The 22,250-nt window shown below is 32.7% G+C and overlaps 1 protein-coding gene across 2 annotated transcripts in view; it reads right to left on the bottom strand.

Moving 5' to 3' along the window:
• Positions 1 to 8,835: 8,835 nt before the first annotated feature.
• Positions 8,836 to 22,250, bottom strand: part of LOC116346531 (alpha-catulin) — a 67,741-nt gene continuing 54,326 nt past the window's right edge. Inside the window, exons 3-10 of one of the 2 annotated variants that reach the window (XM_031776630.1) lie at positions 15,563 to 15,773; positions 15,302 to 15,480; positions 15,081 to 15,186; positions 14,546 to 14,941; positions 13,781 to 14,481; positions 13,420 to 13,704; positions 12,650 to 13,174; positions 8,836 to 12,510 (exon numbers count right to left, since the gene is read on the bottom strand). In XM_031776630.1, coding sequence (XP_031632490.1) covers positions 12,388 to 12,510; positions 12,650 to 13,174; positions 13,420 to 13,704; positions 13,781 to 14,481; positions 14,546 to 14,941; positions 15,081 to 15,186; positions 15,302 to 15,480; positions 15,563 to 15,773 — 2,526 coding nt within the window. In that variant the 3' untranslated portion in view covers positions 8,836 to 12,387. The remainder of the gene's footprint in view (positions 12,511 to 12,649; positions 13,175 to 13,419; positions 13,705 to 13,780; positions 14,482 to 14,545; positions 14,942 to 15,080; positions 15,187 to 15,301; positions 15,481 to 15,562; positions 15,774 to 22,250) is intronic. The other variant, XM_031776631.1, reaches the window with a different exon arrangement.

Below are 22,250 nucleotides of genomic sequence, written 5' to 3'. Positions count from 1 at the left end.
AAAAAAATGGCGCGTATGATACATAAGAAGTTTACACAAATACGACATTTTTAAGTTGCACTACCAATATGAAAACCTATTTCGTTTGTTTACAGCCAAAAGCAGTGTTCACAATGAGTAATTTTTCATGAGGACTCTGAATATGACGTTAGTTTTGCGATACAAATAACTTTCGATACACTTTTCATACGAAAATTCAAAAAAAATGGATTTTTGTATGAAAGCCATGTCTGTATGATATCGTAATGAGCTGAAACTTTGCACAGGTTATTTTTCATTATCAAGAGATTTCAATGCATAATAGGGGTACCTCCCGAACAAAATTATGGAGTTTTTGGTCAAAAACGAAAATTTTGTATGGGAGCTACCACTCAATTTGTATTGAAATTTTTTCAAACTTTTGATTACGATATTATACATGCATTGAAAAGTCTATCAAAAATTTTTTGTATCGCAAATGTTTTATCAGATTCAGTTTTCTCATGAATTCATATTTACGGTAAAAGATACGTAATAAATGCATGTTGTAGATCACAGTGCGCAAACGTTCATCTTACGGATGTAAGACATTTTATTTAGTTAGGTGCCATTTTGGAGTATTTTTTTTCATTCGATTGCCCTGGGTTTTTTGGTACGAGAAAACCGAATCTGACATTTATTTTGCGATGCCATCAAATTTTGATGCACTTCTCATTCTAAAATTCACCGGATCAAAAAATTATGATCTACAAAGTTGAGGAGATTTTTTTTTTGAAAGTGGAATTGTCTGGTTACCGAAAACATTTGTAATCAAAAAAATTTCAAACATCATTTTCATTCCAAATCTACAAGTAGCATGAAGTTGGTTATGAATGGTTCGCTCGAACAGCTGTATTTTTACATTTTGTTTTGTTTGTGTGTGAGTAAAAGAGTGTAAGAAACTGCGTTAGGGACTTTATAAAGGCATTTGACATTACCTCTTTATATAATTTATTTTTTATTCGTTTTTTTTTAAATTCAACCGGACAAAAAAGTGTGTCCTATTTGTCCGTGAGTTCGGACAATCGTCCGAAGTCCATTCAAACGTTTATGGACAATCGGACCGGACGTTCCCATTTTCGGACAGTCGGACCGGACGGATGAACCAAATTGGACAAATTTCTGTCCGTCTGTGTCCGGTTGACACCTTTAGTTGCTTCTTCAAAAAATGTGTGGTTTCATGTGTGCAAACATATGACATAAATTGAAATTTCTTGAATTCATGAGGACACATATATCTCTTTTATTTTACACCAGGTTAATCGATTTCATTGGTTATTGCCGCGTTTGAAGGGCACATCCTTGTCGACTACGGACTCCGTACGGAGACACCATAGTTTTAACTAGCTCTTCATAATGAGTGATATTATGAAAATACATGTTCACCGATGATGGTCCAAGTCGACATTTTTCGAAAAAAGTCGAAATAAAAAAAAAACTGGACGTGTAGGGAAAAAACTGAAAATGCAGAATTACTCCCTGAACAGAGCCGTAACTTCCTATACTAGTCATTTCAAATGAGATCACAGCGGACGGCAGTTCGCGCGAGTGACGAAACCACATTAGTGTGTTGAAAAGTCGACTTGCTATATATACACGTAATTTCCAAATTCTAGCCTGGAAGGCCTTTAGCCGCGATTGGTGTATGGTTGGAAAGCCCTTGGGCCATAGATCAAGAGAAAAAAAATCGGAAATCGGTCCACCTGTCCTCAAAATATGGTCCTTTCAAGAAAAGGGTCAAAATTCAGTTTTATGGCCATAGATGGCACTAAATGAGGTCGTCGACCCCTGAAACATCGATATTCGAATTCTAGAGCTCAATACCTTTCCAACGACCCCCTAACCGTCAAAATCGATCAATCTTTTCGAAAAATTCCGCATTTTGAAAATTTTATATGATTTTCCTATAAAAGTTATTTGGTATCAACCGGTCTATATTTGTATGAGATTGGAGAATTATTTTTACGGGAAATTTTTACCCACGCCATCTCCATTTATGTCCAGTGAACTTGATTTAGATCAGTCGTATTGAAACGAAAAAGAGGACAAAAAACAACAACAATAGTATGGCCACACAGAGCTGTACATCTGTGCTGATGCATACATACACATTAACGCTCTCTTCAGTCTTTCATTCCATTGTTATACGTATCTCACTGAACAACAGATCTATGTAGCCATGTTATTGTTGTTGTTGTTTTTTCTCTTTTTCGATTCAATGCAGTGCAACAAATTGAGTTCAACTATGGAAAAGAAGATGGCATGAATGAGGGGATTACGCATTCTGTCTCTTCATAGGCTTAGCCGGTTGTTTGGTATATCTGTCTGTGCGCAATTTTGCGTAGTTGTTTTTGATCTTTTTGAAACTTTCTGTGATTAAAGTACACAAAAAACTAAGACTTTTTTGTTCCGGCACTTTTCGATGTGGCCGCCATGTTGGCCATGGCCGGCCTTTAAAAGTCACTTTTCGACTTTTTTTCCTATGGTCACCGAAGCGCCATAGCTTGACACCCCCCCCCAGACATATCATATCATTGGAAAGGTCTTGAAGTGAGCTATCGAATAAAGCCATTTACGGACCAAAAATTTCAATTTAAAGTTGCCAAATTGGCCAAAAACCAAAAAGTTACCGTTTGGCCGGACACATAATGGTCATTAGCTCGAAAACTAGCCTTTCTTGGTCACTTGAAAATTTCAACGATTTTTAGGCCCAATTCTAAGCTATAAAATGCCACATAGCTTATATCCCTAAAAATTCTTGTCTTCACGATATGGCCTTTGATAGTGCTAATATGGCCAAAAATGGCCAAAAATGACAAAAAATGTTACTTTTAACATTTGAAGTATTTTATGGGCCAAAATGTACTCCAATGAATCTGTAAATATGCTCTGTGACTAGCCAAACAAAATTGAACAGAATATCGACCGTTTTGGATGGCTATTCCACCAAAAATCGGCCAAATGTACCGATTTCACAAAAATATCTAGATGTATGAAATATGAAATTTTAACAACAAATAGCTACATGTTTGATAGTCTCCTGGCAAACTATGCAAAAGGTCATGCAAAAATGTCCATTATTTCATACGGTCGCTGTGTGGGACCTAGACTTGACATAACCAGGACAAATGCTTTTTCGTTGGAAAGGTCTTAAAGTAAGCTCTCAAGTGGTGCTCACCAAAAATTGACCGTTGACCGCACACATAACGAGCATTTTTTCGAAAAAGACTGCATATGTTCTCTTGAAAATTTCATCAATTTAAGCCTCAAGTCAAAGATAAAAAAATATGCATACCACACACCACAGAAAAAACCACTTTTCCCCATTATGAACCACAATTTATATGATTTTGATCCAAAAATAACTAAAAATCCATATTTTCATTGTATTTGAATTCAAATTCATGTTTCTTGAATCTTTAACATTGAAAATAATGCCTACAAAACTATTGATATCAAATAAAAGTAACAAATGTATATTAAGTTTATATTCACAGTACACAGAAAATATATCTACCAACTATTTTCGTCACAAAATTGATATCAGAAATTTTGTGTTTCAAATTTTGGTTTCGTCACTCGTTCTTCACCTCGATAAAGGTTTTTTATTTGATTTAGTTCACACAAAATTCGTATCATAGTGTAATCCCTGAAAGTTTGAAAAAGATCGGACTCAACTACGTTTTAAGTGTAAAAATACACATGTGATATATAAAAGTATGTACGGTTAGGGGGTCGTTAAAAAGGTATCGAGCTCTAGAATCCGAATATCGATGTTTCAGGGGTCAACGACCCCATTTAGTGCCATCTATGGCCGTAGAACTGAATTATGACCCTTTTCTTGAAAGGACCATATTTTGAAGACAGGTGGACCGATTTTCGAACTTTGACATTTTTTCTTGATCTATGGACCAAGGCCTTTCCAACCATACATCAATTGGGGCGAAAGGCCTTCTAGGTCTGGATTTCGTATATTACGTGTATATATAGCGAGTTCGACTTTTCAACCCACTAATGTAGTCAGAATCATAGAAATAAAATTGATCATTCATGAAATAATTGAGCTAGTTCTTAAAAAATGGCTGATTTCCATACAAAATGCACTACGGGTCAATCTGACTTACCGTACACACGGGATTAAGTTGTAAACAGCACACCTGGTTCTAGGGTTAAACATGCTGAAATTCACTATGAAAGAATATGTTGTTGTATATTTTATTATTGCAAAAAGTTATTCGAAGTTATCAATTGGTTGCCAAACTATTCCCTTGCTAATCTGCCAGAACTAAAATGTTTACACTCAGTGTTTGAATTTTGATAAAAGTTGAATCCATTTTTTTAAAAAATATCATGTGTGATGCCGATGTAAATGAACTTAGTCCACTGGTGGTCGAAAATCGACCATTTCAATTCAAACTGTTAAATTTATATAATAGAATACTCTAGTTGTTTAACCGTTGATGTTAAAAATTGTACTTTTAAATGCTTTGTTTGTGTTCTTTCTAAATGCTGAAATTGTTCATAATGTTGCATCATAGAAACTCTTGAATATCAAAGCTCCAACAATTTTTTGCTTTTATCACTTGTTTATCTGTACAGTATACATAGCTTATCTACAGAAAGTGCAGGGAATTCCATTAAAATATATTTTATAGCCAGCCTTTGATCGAATGCATGTTTTGGAAGTCTGGTTATTCGGCAGACGTGGCCAACATTATATATATATAAAGGGTGTAGCATTTTTCAAACATTTTAACGGCGATGATAACAACCTTAGCTATGGGATCCCCTAATCACGAATCAGGCGTTTTTTTGCGAAAAAAATATAAACTGAGATGTCACGGGTCAACGGCGAAGTATCAAAAATGGGAAAAATTTGGATTTGTTTGAATTTTTTTGAATTTTTTTGAATTTTGGTGTAAGGCATAAAGATACACTATATTTTCAGTATTGTTTATATTTATGCTTAAATCTAAAAAACGAGACCCAAATAACACATTCTAGTAGAAAAATTCATTCAAATTCGAAAATGGATACCTTCACCATGGAACAACATTTCATTGAAAATTTTCAAAAATCCGGATTTTCAAAACTATATTCACTTCTGAACCCAAATTTATGAATATCAAAGGTTCCCTGATCCGGAATGAAATTAATGTGTGCAAAGTATCCCATGTCTTGAATTCAATAAAACATTTGATTTGGATGGTCGTGTATATTTTAAATCAAATCAAATGATTTAATTGATTTAAATAGTGTACATCAATTCAAATGATTTGACTTTTTTATTTTGATTTGATTTTTTTTCAAATCAAATCAATGAATAATTTAATATTCGAAACATCATGATTTACCCAAATCAAAGAAGTAAAACATAACACGACTAAAAATCAAATTCCAAATACATACAATCGTCAAATCAATAATCATAAAATTGCAAACAAAAATCGAATTACAAGTGTATTTTTCAAAAATACAGAAAAAAATTCTGTAAACCAAACTTTTGCTTCAACCTTATTTTCAGTATTTTATTTCTTTGTTTCTCCCAGAGCAATGAAACGACAACAACAACAACACTCATTTTTGATTGACAATATCATCTAGTAGACCGAAATTTGCATGGTAAGATATATAGATACATTATAATAGAAACTAGAATATTTTTGTACCCGACTTACTTTCAAACAACCACCATCATGACAATCTAACTCGTCAGTATGGGTTTCATTATTCTGGTTTTTCCACGATTGAGATAAATATAACTTACAATTTAACAGCTCGCAAATCTGAATCTTGATTCAAATTCACCATCTATTGCATATGAAAAATGTCTCACCAAGAGCAGAGAGTATGAATATTCAAAATAAACAGGTTCAATCAACTCTATTCGAACTAACAGCTGACTTGAAAACAGCTAATATTTTTGAAATGAGATTCTAATGCATGTATGACATCAAATATGAAATCACATCAAATATCCATGGCGAGCTATAATTGTAAAACCGAATTATTGTGTTTTCTTTATTTTTGCATTTTCAAACTTACAATTAGTAGACAATTGACATTGTTTTTTCAAAAAGTAGCACCTGAAGATGAGCACACGGTTGCTCGAAAACGTTTGCGAAATGCAAATAATTGCTGATAAAGCATAAATTTATTTACAATAGAATAAGAAGTTATACTTTCATTTTATTTAATTATTGTGATTTTGATTTAAAATCCGGTATTTTAAATCCCATTTGAGAACCCTTCGGTACTTTATATAAATTGGTAATCGATTCAAACCATCTTTTGACTTGTTATCAGCTGTTGTGATATTTATTAGAATTCGGAAAATACCTGAATGTCTGAAATGAATCAATTAAGATTTGATAAGATAAGTGGCTCCATTGTATATTTTGACAAAATTGGTACCAAGTAATAATAAAAGACTCCAAACTCAATTTATAAATTTTAATCATGTGGATCGTTTACGTGCTCCTTATTATCGGCGCTTTTAGCCATACAATTAAGAGTATTTATCAAATGGTTAAGATTTCTCACTAGATTTCTCATGAACTAAGTCTGATGAAGTTTTAGTGCATTTTGCTTAAAAGAAAAGTGAACTTCCTTCCGAATCCCAAATCAAATTGAATTGAAATAAAATCTATTGAAAAATAATAAAATTAATTGTATACTCTTCATACGATGAACAGACAACAAATTCTTTTTTTTCAGAAATGAAGATACTCTATTCAACGATTGCGAAATCTAAGAAAAAAAAATCTTTGTCAAAAAAATAAAACCATTGTCATTGGTAGACTTTGATCAAGGGTTTGTGGCCCGTTGTTTCGAAAGCGTGCACCTCTGCATTATTCATAGGAAATAGTACATACTCGAATAAAACCACTGTTCGTAAATATTAAATTATTAAAAATGAAATAAAGTTTATTTAGTTCGACAAAACAGCGAAAGGTATATGTATATATTTTTATCTAATTCACTGCCATCACGACTAACAACCGAAATGATAACATTAACATAGATATTTTCTTATTTTATTTTTTTTTTGGTTTCATAAGGTTCCTGACTGGCTAGATGTGTTTCTTTTTTTTTTGTTTTGTTTTGTTTTGTTATTGTGTTTTTCTTCTCATTTTATATGGAAATATACAAGTTAAATGTGTTTCATTTCATTATTACTTTGTTAACATACATATTTTTTTTTGTTTTCAATTAAATTGTCCCGTTTCTGGTTCTTAAAATTTGCAATTTTAACAATGTTTATTTTATTTATTTCTGCTTTTTAAATTGGTTCCACACAACAATCTCTTTCAACATTTTTGGATGGAAATAGAATTGTGAAAAGATTTTCATGCAGACAAATGAAAAGTTTTGAATGGCAAAATTGTTTCCGTAATTTTTTTTTAATTTGAATGTGAATATCACTGATGAATTCTTGCTATTTGCTATGTAATAAGTTTGAATCAATAATCAGTTGGAGTTTATTCAACAACAACAGAAAACGAAAGTTGTGAGTGATTTTGTAATGCATTTCGCGTGAAACAAAAATGAATGAACATTCACATTCATTGGAAGACAATTTATTTTTTATTTTATTTTGTTTCTTTCAAATTCTTACTCTCTTTGCAAATGTCCCATGCCAATATAAATATAAACACTTATTCGGGGAGCATTAATTCTTGGTGTATGTTTGAGAATTATATCATCATTCTGCTTCGTGAAAAGAAAAACTTTTTGAATTCTTCAATCTTTATTCATTTCTTATCGGTTTTTCTTTCTTCAAATAACCGATGCGATATTTTGCAAATTGACTAGGGGCTTTTACTATTCGCGAATGGCAGTTTATTCACAAAATATAAACTTTTCCTATTCATACGTAAAATATACGAAATAAAGTATATTCATCTGTGAAAATTCGTATATTTCATTCGAAGTCATTCGCGAATATCGCATACTGTTTGCGAGATGTGACATTTTGACATGTTCATTTGCTTCCATTCGCAAAATATGTATGGAACATTCGCTTGCAAATGCAACATTCGTATAAGTCGGAACCCCCTAGCAAATTGACTAAAAGCAATGATATAATAGTTTCACAATTGAGATGCACAAAACATTGTTTATGTGGAAATTCAAAAAAAAGAGAGAGAGATAAAATCCTATTTAATTTTTATTTTCGTTAAATCAAAGTTATGATGTCATTTCCTTTTCAAAAACGCATCTAAGACGTTAAATTTAGCGTTTGAAATTATTTGCTATTTACTTAAATTCCAATTCAATATGATGTAGCAAAAAAGAAGTGAAAAGAATTAACATAATGATGTATACATTTATATCGATATGATTGCAGACTACAATTTGCAGTAAACTTTTACAACTAATTAATGACAAATAACGAAAATCGAAGAACAAAAAGAGCCTCCAATTCAATGACCACTCGTAGCCTCTTGTTCGCATGTATGTTTGTGTTTTGCATGGACATCAATTTTGTCATCGAAATTCAATTTAAATCTATAAATATATTGACCCTTTTTCGTACATTTCAAAAATATATATTTATTCAAAAATAATAACCATTCCAGTTTGTTTTTGTTTTGTTTTTTTTTTTTTGCAGTAAAATGTCACATTCCATTTTACAATTTTGTCTTGGTTTGTTAAGAAAGTTCTTACAAAACATTTGTATAGAAATATTAAATAAATCATTTTTTTTTTTAAATTAGTACTCAAAGATTTTTTGTGTTCGGCAAATGCCATTCGAGTTAAATAAAATGAAAATTCATTGCGAAATAAAATAGGAAAATGTTTTGAAATGATATGCATTAGTTTTTTTAACTGATTTGATTTCGTTTGGTTTTAATTATTATAATGATAAATTCCCTCATTTTTATTCTTTCAATATTTCTCAATATGGCGAACATAAATTCCACGCACGTTTTCTATACAACCCTCGCACAAATTACGTATAACTATATACCACAACAATGAAATTCTCCGCAATGCATTTTTCTCTTCGTTTTGATTGACGAGGGTGAGAATTGTGAAACTACAACAGCAATTTAAAATCACAAAATGGATTTTAACTTATTGATTATTTATTCCTTTATTTCAATGGATAGATAGATTCCAATAGAAAACACCGTTCTGGGAAACGATTCTTAGAGTAGATAAGTAGATGGAAATGGTTGAGAAAAATGTTCAACTCGAAAATCAGATCGATATTGACCGATTTATTTGTTCGATGATATTATTGAGGCTACAAGTACTTTTATCCCCCGAATTCATATCACAAAATGAAATTATTAATCACAAAATAATATGTATTCAGTGTGACTCTCATATCATTGACGGAACATATAAACAAAGAAACAGGAATACACAACTAAAATGATGATATTAAGTAGGTCAAAAGTAATCACGCATCAATTACGTATTCGACTTCATACATTTAGATTATATTTGGTTTTCTATCTATAAAAAAGGCAAGTGTGCCAAATGAATTCAGAAAAATCGATTGATAAATTTGCTTTTATGCATGTTTATGCATCTAAGCGAAAAGAGAGACAAGAAACAAAATAATACATCAATTATGCAATCGGCATCATTTAAATCGAGCCTAGTTTCGGCTATATTGAGCGGAAAAATGGAAAATATAGAATTTATATGTCTTATTTTGTTCCATCTTAGATGAAATGAGGTTGTTTCGCTCTATCTATTTGCATTTTAATTCATTCATCAATCGGCGGTTTATCCAAAACTCTATTCAAAATTACATTTCTAAAATTCCAACTATATTTCAATGTATACACATTTTGTTTTGTAACCAGTGACGAATATTAACATATCTATTTTTTAGTTTTACATAAAATTGGATGTATGTGTGTGTGTGTGTGTGGAATTTTGATATTCATATATTTTTCATACATTTGAAGCTCATTTAAAACATGTATTTCAGACGTATACATTGTGAATTGTACGTTTTCTAATTTTTAAATAGTTCTCTTTCGCTATCAATTTTTATGATAGTATAATGGATGGTACGATACGATAGCAATTGAAAGTCACCAAACGATAAGACCCATTGCTATGACATTGTACCACTGAGTCTACATAACGGAAATTGAATTTAATATTAAAGAGGTTGTGGTTCTTAAGGTTGTGATAATCGACATTTCTGACAGTTTTCAACCGACTGCAGTTTACATTTTAAATGTTACATTTCTTAACCATCGTTTTTTTATGATTTTGCTTATTTCCAATACGACTACAACGACTTTTCGGAATTTCTTTGCATTTTTTCATGTGTTCAATTTGGTAGTAACTGAACAAAAAAAGCCTTCGCTGATCCTTAAAATTGAAAACTATTGCAAAATAAGTTCATGCAAGCATAGCTGGGCAGACAGGGGGTGGAGGGGAGGAATTACCCCCCTCTGAGGCATCAAATTTTGGCAATACCCCTTTATAAATTAGAAGAAATTTCAATTATCCCTTTACAAATTCACTCTTTCCGAGAAGGTGTTTGCACTAGACAGAATGGACTTTTGGGAAAATTCTTTTCCCTGAAAAATCGTCCAATTTACAAGGGATTTTGAAGGACAATTCTTCCCTCGGTCATAAATTATGATCCAGATGGAATAAAAAACTCCTTATTTTTACACTAAAAGCTATATTTACCCCCTCATAATTTTTGAAAAGTTTGAAATTACCCCTTTACAAATTAGAAGAAATTTTCATTACACCTCCCCTTCCCACCCCTGAAAATATTTTTTGTGCAAAAGAAACATTTTGCAGTAATTTTTTGGAGGATTTGCTTTGCTTCGATATGAACTGATTATAGAAAATGGAATGATTTTTTCGGTGAAAATTACATCGTATTAAATTTTGAACGCCTTAACACTGATAATAAAACAAGTATAAGTGTAATGTTTCTTTTATCACATGCATATATGCTATGAAATCGCAGAAATTTCATTAAAAAAATTTATTGTTTAGAAAAAAACGTAAATACGTTGAAAATGTGATGTAAAGAGAGCGAGAGAAAATGAAAATAAATCTGAATTGGGGGACATTTTTAAATGGTCAGATTGTTGTAATATGCCCACATAGAATGTCCGAGAATGAATGTGAGTCTTCTCGTGAGAGTTTATTGAAATGTAACACCGCCATACAAAAGTTGCTGACAGTCAGCATTTTTTGTATGGCGGTGTTACATTTCAATAAAATCTCACGAGAAGACTCACTTTCATTCTTGGACATTCATATAGACTATATATTGTGTCCATTCACAATGAATTAAATGTATCTTTTTTGTGTGTGTTAAGATTAATTACCCTTGATACATTCCACTTATATGTTTATCTATATAATATAATAAATAGTATTTTTCAATTTTTGTGTGAGCCGTTTTTTTTTGGTCTAGCTACAAACTATTTGATTGAGTCAAGGAGAAGAGAAAAGGATATATAGAAGAGGTCCGAATACATTATATATATATATATATGTTGTTGTTTGTTGTTCTTTCTCCCAAGAGTTAAACTTAACTGTGATTTCTACTTACAAAAACTATCATCATGATTCTTGATTTTTCTTTTATACATTTACATCAAAGTTCATCTAATTAAATGCTAATGGGTTTTGTTGTGGATTTTTTTTCTTCTGAAATATATGCTCGATTTTATAGTTGATTTGTTTGTTGGTTGACAACTTGTCCATTCATTATGATTTGTAGATATTGTCATTAAAGAGCCCAATTTTATAACTGAATATATATTCTCTTATGCTCGTTCATTATTGTTCGAATAAATAATGTTTTTGTTTCTTTAATTTTTATTTCGTGTTAATTAATTCTTGTTTGTTTGGTTGTTTGTTGGCATCACAATTTGATAGGTTTGTTTCATCTAAATAATTTTTAATCTCATATATCACAAACATATATATATATATATATATATTTTTGCTTGCCTCTAAAGAATGTTTCATTTTTGTTTTCTTCACATGGTGTTTTTAAATATATAAAATGATCGCGATAATCCGTGTATTATGAGTATGTGTGTGTGTGTGTGTGTGTGTGTGTGTGTGTATGTGTATGTGTGTGCTAGTGATCGTTTGCGGCGACGTAACATTTTATTTACTAAATAATATTGTCTCCAATGCATGATAAAAGCATGCCCCACTGCGGGGAAACATCAAGGACTTTGGATTGTCTGGATGTAATTTGTTTTCTGTCATTGTTTTTATAAGATTGAGATATATACGTGGCATGAGATGTGATTACGCAATGGACCACTTGATTTATTTGTTCTAGAATAGTAGAAATGATACACGCGTTCGACGTGCATCACCTTTGGCACCCCTTCGGTGCATCCCGTACTGTCACATGCTCGCTTCGGTACTTGTTGATGAACCTTTTGAATCACCTGCCACTCCGCTACCACCATCATCATCTCGTAGTCCGGTTGTTGAACGACCCGTCAATCCGCTGAAGTCCAATTTATACTGAAAATCAAAATTAACGATTATGCCTTGAAATAAATTTCTCTAATTTTGAACTACATAATATCATTTTCAAGATATTTTTTTTTATTTATTTCTGTTTTTCTTCGTAAAACAACTATCATCCAAAAAAATATCTTACCTTAGCCGCACAATCAAAACAAGTGGTCACCACTTTATTGATCACATTCATTAAATTCTTTGTTTCGCGAATGACATGATCGACTTTTACAAATGTGGCCGCTTTGCCAACTGTCGGATCTTTAACGGTAAATTGAAGTGTTTGCACATACGTTGGAACAACGTCCAATTGATCGAGAAGCTCTTTTTTCGAATCACCTGCCGGTACTTGGTATGAAAAAATTCGCACAACTTTGTACAATCGATTTGCTTCTTCGGCAAAATATTCGGCTTGCGTGAATAGGTCTTGTGTGGTGCGTAATGTGCCTTCGCCTTTTGTAAATTGATACATGGAAAAGGCCATTGTTGACATATTTTTTGCTCGTTTAACAATATCATTATTTTCATCGTTCATATTCCATTTGTCCGTTTCGGCATCCATTTCATTTGCTGACATTTTCATTTCCAATCCAGCCTTTGCGATTTTCTCTTGCTCTTCTTGATCCAAACGTACAGCTTTCAGTGGTTTTGATGTTGTGCCATGTTTCTGCGAATGGAAAAGAAAAAGTTTACAAAATTTTTGTATTAAATTTTGATTTTTATATGCAGAATAGTTGGACAGCTGTAGCGAATCATGTTTTTAGCGAAAATTATTATTGATTAGCCTTCCCCAATTTGCCCTATATTCCATGCGGTTAGCCGCTTCTTATGACAATGTCAAAAACGAAAGCGGTGGTTTTTGTTTAATTTGTTCGTTTCGAAGTGAGAATAAAATTGTTGTGTGTTACTCACCCCAGGTCGCGGTAAACTCAAATATTCGGTTCGATCTGGTTTTGAAATAGCTTGCACTGTTTCAATCAATTCCTTTGAGACCGATGTTGCATCACCCGATAACCATTGCCACATGTCACAAAACACATCGAGATTCTCTTTGGCGATTTTACTGTTTGGATGCGCGGACAATGCACGCGCCGCTGTCAATACTTGTGGTCCATAAATTCGTAAATTTACCTCAGTGAATTTTGCTTGGGTTTGCTGTGTTTCAGTTAAGGCAATATGACGTAAAAGTTTGCAGACCTAATTCAATCGAATCAAATAAAAAAGTATGCATTTAAGTGGTCAAAACACAAAAAAAAAGAGAACCATTACTCACTTCCAAAATGTGGTCATAATAGTCGTGAAAACGATCTGCGCACTCTTGCAGTCGATCAAGTTCTTGATTTAAGGCGATATTCCTGAGTGAATTAACCAATTCGATGCCTATTTTAAGAATGTGATGGAGTTCGGGTATTTGATCAGCCACAGCCATTGACAGCGATGATGATAGATCTTGGGCAGCGCTTAATACACTATCAATAGCTGCATCGATATCAAAACGTGAATTTGGAAATTGTTCCATGTTCACAGCCACACGATGACATTGATTCAATTCTAAACGCATGCGATCGCACAACAGCAATATTGTTTCACGATGTTCGTTCGTTGTGTATGCTGAATCGGTGAAATCTTGCGTTTTTTCCACACACTTGTTGAGTGCATAGACCATTTCTTCACGAATTTGCGGAGATATTATCGAAATTCCTGTATAAAAACCGATTGATCTCGATTGTTGTGGCACCATTCGATAGCCAGACATCTCACAATCGGCATCGGGCAATGTGACATTCGCTGTTTTAATACCATTGCTGCTGCTATTGTTGTGGTATTCGTATGGATCCCGATATGATTTTCGATGCGTTGACGATGATGTCGATGAAGATGATACATGGTGATGATGATTTGTCATGTGACGATCTCGTTCACTGTTACTTCGCATTAACTCACGTCCTTCTTGCGTTGTGTCGATTGCACGACCTAAACAAATTCATTTCAATCAAAATCCATTTGTTAAACATTTTCTCTCATTCAAATTAGTTACCTGTCGATGATATGTCCTTTAGTGTAGGCTTTGATGTGCTTAAAATCGATGTACCCGATGCACTAAATCTAGGTCGTGAACTTTCCATTAAACGGGCAAACACTCGTAAACAACTCGATGCTGTCCCTTTATCTGTATCCCAGTCCTTTATTCGGTTACGATCACTTTGCTTTGCCGCCAATATGCTATCTTTAATTACAAAATGAATTAAATCCATGGCGCGACGCATTTGACAAAACACTGTCTCAAGATTCTCTTTTGCATGTATACATTCCGGATGACGTAATGTCATTTTCGATGACGTCAACAACACAACCGATGATCGTTCCAACACCTCTCTTGCGCCCATCATTTGACTTCGTCTTCGCTCATCTTCTGGATCGTTTTGGCGATTACCTTTGGTGTTTTCAATTTTTTTAATTATTAATTTTGTACGGACATAAACTCTTCAAAAGACATAAAAGCTTTACTCTTTTATTTCGAATCCAAAAAGGATAAAACTATAGCCAAATATTCACCATTTACAAGTACTTACAAGTCACATGCGCCAATTCAACCATTTCGGCACCACACACTGCGAATGCCTTAATAAATTCGGTAAAGTTTGCAACTGCTTCCAGTCTGCTCAGTCCTTTTGGCATCTGAAATAAACAAATAGATAATGAATAAATAAATTGACTGCGTGAAATCATTCGAATCAAATAGGACCAAGGTACGAATGCAAAGCGATTTTATTTCATTGTTAAGAAAAAAAACCTTGTCTATAGGAAGCATCATTTGTTTTACAATTACGATATCGGCAACTAATAAGACTCGTGTGACTGAATGGAGAAGAGCACGCAGAGCTCGAACCATATGCGCTCGGCGATCACAGAAACTGCCATCTGATTCAATGCCATTGGCAATGATTTCGCATAGTCTTTCGATTGAAAGTGCTATTAAAAGAGATATAAAAATGTTTACATTGAATTATTCAAAAACTACAATTCACTAAAAAAAAAACTCCGAATAACATACCAGCTTGTCGAGCATCTTTGCATGCATCGAACATATCTTTTTTAATTTGGTCACTATCGTCGGCTATGGTCTCGCCGACAGTAACAAAACGTTCCACAGCCAAATTTACCGATTGTCCAATGCGATCAATGACACGAAGTGTACGTTCGGCAGCCGCCGCAGCTACTGCTGAATGTTGACGTTCTGATCTGTGCTGAGCAACAGTCGATACCTTAATTCAATTTGAAATAGAAAATATTTATTTTTAAAGTGAAAAAAAAAATGAATTTTCATTCAATAAATAGAATATTATAACTTTCACTTGATTTAAACGAAAAAGTTTGATTAACAAAAAATAAAAGCTGATTTTGAGCAAAAATTCGATTTAAATGTGAGTGGATAATGGATACGAACATATGTAACATGAACAAGAAAGTCTTTGGACTAAATTCAGATGTCCACCGTTTGAAAAAAAACAAACAATATAAAATTCTTTTTTATTGGTATAAACCTTTATTCATGGGCTATCGAATAGCACATTTGCATTACACCAAGCGGGGTTGGCGTATATGAGATTGGGAAGTTTTTTATGCGAACGCAGCTGATCAGCGCCACCTCACATTAGTTCGAATTAGATCGAAAAACTGAAATTTGAGACACTTTTTCGTAAATCCAATTTGTACGTCATTGCGAATAAATATAATTGAATGATTTGAGTTTGACAATAGAGTAGGAGTCCCGTTAAGTATCGTATGTGCATTGGTTGGCATTTTTATTTTTGTTTATGTACCGCAATAAACGCCTGAATTTAGTCCAAAGACTTTCTTAACATATGTTAATAAGTGTTTGAATGGGAACGAAAATGTGTTTAAAAAAAAAAAATCAATCGAATTGTGGCGATTAGAAGCATTTCTCAAAAAATGAAGAGAAAAAAATCGCGTGCAATTTTCCTATCATTTCGATTTTCGTTTACATTGCTCTTCTCACACATCACGTGCGCGCTTTCAATCCCTTTTTTTCTTTGCTGTTCGTGTTCGTTGTGAAAAATTCAAATAATAATCACGTTTGTTTGATGGAAAAATTCCATTCAAATGAAATCGTATTCGAAATCGAATTGGAGTCGGAAAATCGGCAATTGACGAGCCGAGAAAATCGAATCGTGGGTGCTACTTTGAGTCCAAATCGTTTTTTTTTTTTTTGTTTCTCCGTTTTTCGTTACCCGACGGCTATTAAATTGAGGGTGTTTTAATGAATAAGCCTTACGTGGTCTTTTATGTCTATCATGTGGCATGTGAAATGGAGGAAGAAATTTTCTGCACGAACTATATCTTTCAAATATATCGTTGGTATTACCATGCAAAAATCGTACAACTTTTTTAATCCTTGTTCAAAAGTGAAGGCAATTCGCCTTCTACAATTTGTCTGTTCGTTTTCATTCGTGATTCGTTCATCATTTCGGATCGATTTCCTTTTTTCGAAACGCGCGCGTTAAAGCCTCACACAATTGATCACGAACCTAATATTTGCCAAATCAAATAAAATATACTATTCAAATATTGCTGACCGACAACAATATATGTGGCCCGGCTATTGTGTATCGCAACGCAACCAACAACAATAACATCAAATTACAATAATGACCCCTGCATTTTCAAACATAATACACAATATGAACCGGTAACTTAATCGCTTTAAATTTCACGATTTTGATTTTATATCGGACACGCAATTTAGTTTGTATGCTTCATTGTCTTGTCCAAACGGGGTGGGCGAGACATTATAATAATTAATATAAATATACAATATTGTTAGCAAGTAGACTGGTGTCGACATCACATATGCATGCATGCAATTTTAAGCAATCGCATTGCATTTTTAGACTACAAACTATCTTTATCTAATGAAACACACCGTTTTGCAACACGTATACCTTTTGTGGTGCTGCATTTTGGATGGAAACTAATGTAAGAGACATTTAAGTTATTCATCGTTTATGCAACGACTTCAATTCATTGAACATTCAAAATTTCAACTTCAATGACTAACTTAACCGGGGATTGCGTTGACATATTTATATGTAAACGTCAGTGGCATCTAAACCGAAAACGCCATCTTTGGTTACACACCAGTAGCTATTTCTGAGACAAAATTTTCACTTTAATTTAAAATAAAATAAAAGAATTCATTTTGGTGGTTCAATAAGTCTTTGGCCTGACAACCAGGTCGTGTCACGAATAAAATATCTCTTTATTTTTGACAAGTACCATCTGTCTCCAGACTACTGGAAAAACTTCAGACGAGTCCGTTCACGGACGTATGAGTTACAGCGCTTGAAAGAGACCAACCTCAAAATACACCTTATTTCAATATTTTATTACTTTATTCGGAAGGGAAGGAATTATATTGCACTATTATTCCACTCAGAGCATAGATAGAGGTCCCACCAAGCCACATCGGAAATAACAAAGTGATTCGTTATCAAAGTCATAGAAAATTAATATCACCTGTTTGGCTTTGAGAGACACCAGGTTGTGAAAATTTTGAAATATATTTTTTGTCTCTCAAGACAGTAATCTTTTGATTCAAAAAATTTAAAAATGACACAAATTAATCATTTGGCATCGTTCCAACTTATTTCAGTTGATAAAACAATATTTTCAAAGACACGGTCCCACAAAACGCGAGCTCGAACAAAAAAAGGGATTATATGGCTTTTTGCGGACATATCGGTTTTTGATGACCGTGTAGACTATACCTTATCCCAAAATGGATTGAATAGGTTCTGTAGGATACTGCTAATTAATTATCAACAAAAATATTTACATTATTTGTGCATAGAATGCTTAAAACATCGCAATAAAACTACCATTCAAAACCATTGTGAACAAATGCGGCAGCCTCCCGCATGCACAAATGTTGGACTGATATATCGAAATGTTCTGTTCCACGTGATGCTTCGGATCTATTCTGGATTATTCACTAGGATATTGCAGACCCTCAAAGCAAGATCTTGGATTTTTTTAATCATTTCTTCAAAAAGAGACATTTTTGGGGTAGTTGTTTTCCGTTGCCTGTATTACCACATGCAAAAGTAATATAGAACTTCTTACTAGCTCCAGTAGATAGAAGAGAGTCTGAACAATATCACCAAGCTTAGTTTAAGCTTTGCTGATAGATTTGTCTTACAAAAATTGTTGTTGATTTAAAAAATCGAATTCTTTTTTTTTCCATTTTTCGATAAAAACTAGAGGTTGGTCTCTTTCAAGCGCTGTAAATTATAGGTCCGTGAACGGACTCGTCTGAAATTTTTCCAGTAGTCTAGAGACAGATGGTACTTTTAAAAAATAAAGAGATTTTTTATTAGTGACACGACCTGGTTGTCAGGCCAAAGACTTATTGAACCACCAAATATTTTAATCCCACATTTTTTGGAAACCATTTTTAAAATCATTTGTTGAAACAAAATTCATTTTACTATTAATTGCCATCGATTTGAAGGAGCGAAATTGACAGTACACTGTAGAGATTAAAGGAACAATACATACACAAGCATCACATGTATGCTTAAAGTGGTCATCACAGAAACGAAGCTGAGTATGCGCACATGTATAAGTATTTTCATACACAGCATGTTTCGTTCCTCTGTTATAAAGTGTGATGATAGTCTGTATTAACCGAGTAATGCGCTATATGTTTTATATGAAAACGTCACACGAATCTCCCCCGAAAACGACATCTTTGGTCTTGCAGCAGAAGCTGTTTCTATGCTGAAAATTTCATTTCAGGGCCGGTATTCTAATGCCACTTTCCGATCAATTTGTTCGGAATTATTCCGAAAAACATATTTCTATGAATGAATAATGTTTTGAATAATATTGTAGCACATAACGAGAATAATAGTCGTTATTCATAAGACAAAAAAAAATAAACAATATTCCACTTATTTTGTTCGGAATTATTCCGAAACCTCTTTCAACAGTGGAATTATTCCGACAATATATTTATTCATTTGAAACTAATATTTTTTTGTCTTTTCAACGTTTGGCGTCAAATATGGACACCAAAAGTACCAAAATATAACTTTAATAGAGCTCTACATTTGTCGCCAAACATTGAAAATATTAAAAAAATTGTTACACACTCAAAATATTAGCTACGGTCAGGCGCTGAATCGGACTGAAAACAATAGAAGTGGTTGTTATAGTGATTGTAGTAATGTGAGTGTTAATATAATTATAACAATAACTTTTATTGTTTTCACTGAGCTGAGTTGTTTATATAAACAAATGATTCCGAACGATTTTTGTGGATTGTTCTAGAATACCGGCCCAGTTTAAAAAATTTAAAATATTATTCATGTAGAATTGTACAAATATTTCAAAACGTTGAAATGAGATTTACAGAAATATGCATTTGAAAATTGTTTTAAAAAATAAACACGGCACAGTCAATTTCAAAAATTTCAATGAATAATATTGTTGACATATTTTCACGATGACAGCTATTTTTGCGGTACAAAATTGACACGTTTGAATGATACGTCAATATTGAACATACTCTACACACATGGGGAAACAGAGATGGCGTTGTCGTAGCATGTAGCAAAATATATGTTTAACGCAATATTCGGCTTGTCTGTATATATTGTTTCTATATGTTTTACTCCATGAAATCGACGACAATTAAAAAAATGAATTCGAAAAAATTGTTTCAAGTTTTGTTTTAATATTTTACCTGAGGATTTTTCAAATAGTCGGGATTAGACTTGAACCCTTTTTGAATGTATATTAAATTATTTAATTTGAACCAATCAATATTGGTAATCACTTTTCTAACTTGTCATTAGTGTCGAATCATAATACTGTTTTCGTAAACGATTTAATGTGATATTTTACATATTTTTTTTGACTCATTGTACTCAGTGCAATATAAATATCAACTATTTAACTATTTATTTATTTATTTATATATTTATCAAACTCTCTCCAAATTCAATTTGGAAATGATATTTAATTATTAAATTTTGAAAAGATGTGGTTTTTAACGGTGATCAGATGTGATTCAAACCTTTTTCCCACCATACATGTATAAAAAGCTATGTACACACTCAAACATGATTCAGCCAGTTTTGGCGGTGAATAAATATTATTATTATTATTATTATTATATTACCGGGTTTGACTAACTTTATGTACATTAGGAACAAATTCGACAAATTTATTTGGAATATCCTATTGAACTTTTTATCAGTTCAATATCAGAATTGAAATTTGTATAATCTCATTGTATTTTGGTATAAATTCTTTGGTTACATGTCAATTTTGTTTCTTGATTGTGATTTTTTGAAAAATTCTGTATTTCAAAAAAACTAGTGGTCCTTTTAGCATTAAAAATGAAATGACTATCGGCGATTTTCTTTACAAAAACTGAACTTTCGTTTTACTAAAATAGCATGTGGTGTGACACCCATAGATTCTGACGTGGGTCCATAGGGCCCATATTACCTGAAAAGCGGCTAAAAAATGACCCCCATTGATTTTTTAAAAAATTACCAATTACCCCCTTGATTTTTACAAAATTACCAATCACCCCCTTGATTTTTGATCATATTTTTGCTTGATTAATTGTCAAATCAGTAACTTTCAAATCGAATCGAATGTTACATATCAACTTTTATGTATTGTATTATTCAATTTGAATATAAACACTTAAGCTAAAGTGCTATTTCTCTGTTATTTCTTAGAGATTAGATTTTTCGACAATTTTGAAATTACCCCCCAGATTTTACGAAATTTTTTGAAATCACCCCCCCAGATTTTTCGAATTTTGTTTTGAAATTACCCCCCTCCCCCTAAAACTCAGGACGTCAGAATCTATGGTGACACCACTGGTGTCATCGTTATGATTTTTTAAGATATCATCGGAAACATTTCTCAAACCAAAACATCGGCAAAGTAGAAATGAATGAAAATTCAACTCAGCTGAAGTCACAGTTTTCATTCATGCGATTTATATTGTTTTGGTTTTGAACTTTGTTGAAACCAATGTGTTCAAAAACTAAATTAGAAAACCATCAACCATATTTGAATCATACGTGTTCATGATTTTCTTTTCAGAAAAATCGGTTGAACAAACTAAAACTAAAACTAATGAACCACGACACATACATTCGCAATAATGAACCGAGAAAGTCAGCGTATGCTAATCACGTAATCAGCGAAGGGCATTACAACACAACTACAGAAAATGTTCGTTTGCTTAAGTGTGTGAATGATGACAGAAAACTTGATGCGTACGAGAGTCTATACATACAGAGAGACAGCAATGCTCTTAATGCTGATAACGGGAACATTGATTCGGTCTTGTTTGGTCTTTGCTTGTAAATGTAAACATCTAACTCTGTCCACAGACATTGCTTCTTTCGTTTCATTACGTGTATATATAATTTTTCTCTCTCTGTCTTACGTTTGTTATATAATTTGAATGATTCAAAAAGGTTTTGTTCTAAGAAATTACTGTTTGATTTTGTAATGCAAATTTTCATGTTTTCAGTCGTGTCGCTGATGATGGTCTGTTAGACGGATCGAAATGCATTCGAACTCAATTTTTGTTTTTATTTCATTGTAAAATTTGAATAAATATCAAAATACTTTTAGCATACTTATTCGGATTCCACTATTTAAAATAATATTTTTTAATTTTTATAAAA

This window comes from Contarinia nasturtii, unplaced genomic scaffold, assembly GCF_009176525.2.
Source record: "Contarinia nasturtii isolate CC-2019 unplaced genomic scaffold, AAFC_CNas_1.1 Cnas_scaffold_1565, whole genome shotgun sequence".
Taxonomy (NCBI): domain Eukaryota; kingdom Metazoa; phylum Arthropoda; class Insecta; order Diptera; family Cecidomyiidae; genus Contarinia; species Contarinia nasturtii.
The sequence above is the reverse complement of the archived record's forward strand: the minus strand, read 5'-3'. Positions and strand labels throughout refer to the sequence as shown.